This window comes from Eschscholzia californica, unplaced genomic scaffold, assembly GCF_041429995.1.
Source record: "Eschscholzia californica isolate CP2 unplaced genomic scaffold, dmEscCali1.0.p SCAF_4, whole genome shotgun sequence".
NCBI lineage: Eukaryota > Viridiplantae > Streptophyta > Magnoliopsida > Ranunculales > Papaveraceae > Eschscholzia > Eschscholzia californica.
This window is the reverse complement of record NW_028238461.1, coordinates 2766514-2772319: the sequence shown is the minus strand read 5'-3', so window position 1 is coordinate 2772319 and position 5806 is coordinate 2766514. Positions and strand designations below refer to the sequence as shown.

The 5806-nt window shown below is 37.8% G+C and overlaps 1 protein-coding gene across 1 annotated transcript; it reads left to right on the top strand.

Annotated features, from left to right (window-relative positions):
* The first annotated feature begins 899 nt into the window (after positions 1-899).
* On the top strand, positions 900-4233 carry LOC147541538 (bZIP transcription factor 17-like). Its single transcript, XM_086632786.1, has 2 exons — positions 900-2820; positions 3649-4233. The coding sequence occupies exons 1-2, from the start codon at positions 1089-1091 to the stop codon at positions 4089-4091; spliced, it is 2175 nt and encodes a 724-aa protein (XP_086488912.1). The 5' UTR covers positions 900-1088; the 3' UTR covers positions 4092-4233.
* The last annotated feature ends 1573 nt before the right edge of the window (positions 4234-5806 follow it).

Here is a 5806-nt window from a genome sequence, read left to right as displayed (position 1 = left end):
CTCAACTAGGTTTTTCATATTAGTAAAAAAAGATCACCGTCCAATTTGAGTCAGACAATATAGATTTTTTTTTTGGAAATTGACTACGATCTACGATAGTCATTACATTGGCATTGATACATCATAGATGTGATAAACACGAAACTGCCGAATTCAAACTGTTACAAAGAACGGGCCTATAACCCAACTAAACTATGCCCTAAAACCCAACAACATTATTTATACTTTAATAACTCAAATTCAATAAACTATGGAAACCACCTCTTTTGGGAATCGAACCTGAGACCTACAGGACTTTTGAGTATATGTCAACACATTGGACCATTTGGTCAACCAATTGTTGACATCGGACAATTTAGATTAACCACCCAAAAATATCTATTATATAAAACAGAAGGAAAAACGATGACTGGGACAAACATCCTTATTTAATTATGCATATTGTCTAGAAGCCCTTCTCAAAATTTAAAATATAGTCCTTCGTAGAAATAAAGTTACCTATTTAAAAAACAATAATCCTTTCCTTCTTAGAAATAAAATAACTAATTAAAGAAAAAAAGAAACAAAATAAATTTCAAGGGTTAAAGAAAGAAATTAAAATCTCTCTCTCTCAATAAAATAATAACTAATTTAAGAGAAAAGAAACAAAAAATAATACCAAAAAATAATAACTAACAAAATTCTCTCTCTCTCTCTCTCAGTAAAATATAAAATAAATTTTGTAACAATTGATTGATATAAGTGTCAATAACTAACAAAATTTTCTCTCTCTCTCTCAGTAAAATATAAAATAAATTTTGTAACTATTGATTGATATAAGTGTCTGTGCCCTATGGCACGGGATATACTCTAGTATATAAATAAAAGGTGTTATCACTTTTTAAGGATTTGGTTTGGGTTGCCTATATTGTCAGAATTGAGCATGGTGGTGCCTATAAAACTTCACTTCAGAGACTACATCGTTGACTTAACGTAGAAGGAATACGCACAACGAAGATTCCAGATACAGCACGTTTACCTTTGTTCCCTTTTCCTCCTTTGTGTTGAGTTTTTCATGAACCTCTGGAGGAAGAACGAAAACCCTAGTAATGGCAAATCCCGTGATTCAAGAGCCCATACGGGACGCCTCCTTACCTGAAAACGACCCTTCGAACCCTAATTATTCTTTTGACTTCGATTCACTTGATTTCCCTCCAATCGATACTGACTATTTGAGTAATGATCTCACTTTACCTGATGGGTTGATGAGCGATTTCGGGTTTGATGTTGACTTCGATTTCAGTTTTGATGATCTCTGTCTTCCGAATGAGAACGACGGTTTAGGAATTGTAGGAGGAGACGGATCGGAGGTTTTGTCATCGACTGTGACAACTTCAAGTCCTGCTTCTGGAAGCGATCAGAGTTTGGGAACTGGTGTTAAGGTTTTGAATGATTTGTCGACGGAATCTGGTAATTGTGATAGATATTGTTCTGGTCCGGTCTCATCTCATGATTCCGGCGGTTGTGTAGCAGGTGTTTCTGAATTTTTGGATTCACCTTCACCCAATTCCGCCGGAAATTCTATCTCATCTGCTGTACCAGTACCGTCTGAACCCGTTGTTGTCCTTGATCAGAAAGTTGAATCAGAGGAAGAAGGAAACTACTGTTCGTTAAAGAGGAAAAATGAGAATGAAGATGAAAACTCTAATTCAAACCCTAGAAGTAGTAAAGTTCGCAAATCATCGATTATCTCCCAAAATTCGAACTCTATCCTGGATGAAGACGATAAAAGGAAAGCGAGGTTGATGAGGAATAGAGAAAGTGCTCAACTTTCTAGACAGAGAAAGAAACATTATGTGGAAGAACTTGAAGATAAGGTAAGATCAATGCATTCTACAATTGCTGAATTGAGTAGTAAGGTTTCTTTTATCATGGCTGAAAATGCAAGTTTACGGCAACAATTAAGTGGAGGAGGTGGTGGTGGTGTTGCTCCACCACCTGGGATGTATCCTCCTCCTCCCCACATGGCTCCTATGCCTTACCCATGGATTCCCTATTCTTCATACCCAGTTAGATCACAAGGATCTCAAATTCCTTTGGTTCCAATCCCTAGGTTGAAACCAACACAACCTGTTTCAGCGTCGAAGGCGAAGAAATCTGATAAAGGGAAGAGTAAGAGTAAAACTAAGAAGGTTGCAAGTATTAGTGTCCTGGGATTGTTGTTTTTCATGTTCCTTTTTGGGGTTTTAGTTCCTTCTGTAAGAGAAAATAAGGAAGTGGGTAATAGTGGATTAGTTATTAACAATGGCGGTTTAAGTGGTGGGCAAAGAGGAAGTGTTTTAACTGTTAATGGGTCTGGTCATAATTTAGGTGTAGGGTTGTGTAATGGGGATTCTGGTTTTCATGTTAGTGGTGATGAAAATTTGAAGTACAATGGAGTTTGTGGTGGAAGAACTGGATCAGAAGTTAGGCAAAAGGTACAAGGATTAGGTCACGGATTAGAGCGTGCTGATAATTTGACTGAGCCTCTTGTTGCTTCTCTATTTGTACCACGAAATGACAAGCTCGTGAAGATCGATGGAAACTTGATAATTCACTCCATTTTGGCTAGTGAGAAAGCGAAGGAGAATGTAAATTCAGCTAACAAAGGTGACGAGACCAGTTTGGCCATCCCTGGTGGGTTCGGTCCATCATTGGTAGGTGAACACACAAACATGTACAGAAACACAGGTGAACGGCAGAAGGCTCTGCCTCCCGGTTCCAGTGGCGCTTACAGAGATAATTCGAGGTCGACTGTCGCTGATAGGTCACTCCAGAAATGGTTCCGTGAAGGGCTTGCAGGTAATGCTTCCTTTTGTCATCGTTTCACTTGTTCTGTCAGTTCGATTATGCATATCTTTGTCATTACTTTCACATCAATGGCGTACATTTATAATAACAGGAAGACTCCCTGCTATATCAGATGAAACCTTCTAGGGGGTTCTTTTAATGTTATCAGTTAGTTGATTTCATTAGACAATAGAGATGAAAGGGGACAAGACACATGTGGGAAAATGGGGAAGGTTTCCAATTAAAAATTTAATAGTGATTTGTAGTATGACAGAATTCGTTAGGGAAATGACAGTTTCTGAGTATATTGTGAAGTGGCGTCATGCTCCTTAGTTCGTACACATTGTTTATGTGCTCTTATTGGTTAGAAGATTCCTTTTCATCGTTTTTATCTGCAATTCTTCTGCTTAGTGCTTACTATTGAGGAGCTTGAGGTTGGAGTTTTAGTTTTTCCAAGCTGAAAATTGAGAAACATTTACTTATTGAGAACAGGTATTCACCTCATTATTGAGTGGGCCAGATATTGAAGTGGTCAATTTTACCTAATTGTCTAAGTGTCTTTGAACCACTTACTAGGAGGAAGTGATTATATTTTATGACTCGTATTATTGAATAATGTTTCACTACTTGTGATAAATTTTGGTTTTTGAGGTCAGTGACACGCATTGGCTGGATACAGTATGCCATCATTAGAATTGTATTTCGTTAAAACAATATAGATGGTGACTATTGGATTTATGTACAGGAGTGGTATTTGGTAGTAGAACACACATAAAGTACTATTGCTTATTCTATAAGTTTAGAGAAAAACCTTGCCTTGAACTCCAAACTTTTGTGCAGGACCAATATTAAGCTCTGGCATGTGCACTGAAGTGTTTCAGTTTGACATTTCAAATCCTGGCCTTATTCCAGCAACATCAGTTGCCAATGTTTCAGTAGACAACGGAACTTATCCTGCTCATAATAACAAGAGTAGAAACAGAAGGATCCTTAACCATCTACCTGTTCCCATGGTGGGTGTTACTGTTAACAAAACAGAAGAACAAGCTGCAGGACCTTCACAGAAAGGCAACTTCCACGGTAACAATTCTGTCTCGTCAATGGTTGTGTCTGTGTTAGTTGATCCTAGAGAAGGTGGCGAAAGTGAGAGTATCGACGGGGTAATAAGACCAAAATCTCTCTCCCGGATATTTGTTGTTGTGCTCCTAGATAGTGTCAAGTATGTCACCTATTCATGTGTCCTACCTTTAAAAGGCTCTGGCCCACATCTTGTAACTACATGAGAATCTTCCAAAAAGCAGTAACATACAGTGACGACCCATTATTTTTTTTTTCCGTTCTCTATTATAGCAATATTAACATAACAGAACTTCTCATTTTAGTTTTGTATATTTTATACTAAATAAAGTAATTTTGTCTTGTAAACTATCTGGTTACAGGTTAGTTTTATTCGGTGTATACTTCAAATTTATTTTTAATTCTTCTTTATACAATCTCGTCCCTTTTGTTATCATGATGAAGTACTAAGTGGGCTACCATGTGCTCAATTGTTACTGCAAACTGATCTTTGTATTACTTGGAAATAGATTTGGTCAGGTGAAGCTTAAGTTTTAGGAAGATTTGGGTAGGCCGAAGACACTACAAATCTTTAGTTTCGTAGGAGTAGCTCTGCCGAGTTCAGGTTTCTAACAAGTTAAGCTCAGAATTTCTATTAGAATCCACTCCAGATTCTGTTTCAAATGATTTGATATCCAACAAGTGAAAGTCATAATTTGTATTGGTGATAGGAGAATCTGTATTGGCCTGACTTCTCATAGGCCGCGGCTTTGGGGAATAAAGAAAAATCTCCGGGGAATAATTGATTTAGAGGGTATCTTTAATTTTAACCCCAAAACAAATCTGATTGCAGTTCGGCCCTTAATCTTCATCTTCTTTCATCTCACCTCTACTCCACAACTTCTAACCACCACCATGGTTACCACCATTGGTTTGTCCTTCTCCTCCTCTTTCTCTCTCTCACAGAAACATCATGAACTTCCCCTTTAACTACAAAAATTATTAGTTGCATAATATCTCTAACACCTTTACCCTAAGAAAACACATATTCCAATAGATAGAAAACTACCCAATCCTAGGGTTTTTACAAAAGCTTTGTTTACTGCCCCAGTCCTCATTACTAGAAAACTAAACCAAACAATGGAATTAAATTCACTAAACTATTATGATTTGAACCTCCACCAACACCAACAATACTAGTGATTAGGGTTTATAATGAGGGTTGTACTTTATGTTTGAAATCACTTAGGGTTTCAAGAAAACTGAATATGAGTGTTTCAAGATCTGGGAAACCATTATAGTAATGAATCAATACAAGCATAAAGAACACTAAATCAGAATCACTAAATCGGGAATTATGTTAGAAATCGTTTTAGGGAGAGAAACCCTAACAGTTTAACACATTGAGAGAATCTTCATGGATTTGAGAGAGATAGTGAGAGAGTGAGGGATCGTGAGAGAGAGATATACATTGAGAGCGCAAGAGAGAGAAAGTGAGACAGATAGAGCAATATGAGAGAGAGAGAGAGGAGAGAGAAATAAAAGAAAGGAGGAGATGAAGATTAGGGGGTAAAAGGTAACAAAGACGATTTTCGGACCTTAAATGAAGAAGTCTGCTAGGTCAAATGTTTTGACCAAAGTCTTTATTCCCCGGAGATTTTTCTTTATTCCCCAAAGCCGCAGCCCTTCTCATATCGGAGTGCAGGCTGCATGCGGGTTGAACCTGTGGACAACCTGCTCCTAACCTCCTCATCCTCCCTCAAGAGGGCAGTTATTAGCTGGGCAATTGTAGCTTGTAGTATGCACCAGATTCAGACTCAAGTGATTTAGTGCTGCTTCTGCTGGACTATATGTACACTAGGTGTGCCGATTGACCGAGTCAAGATCTGCAAATTGAACGCAGAATCCAAAAGATGTACCATTATATGATTGGATTTAGGAT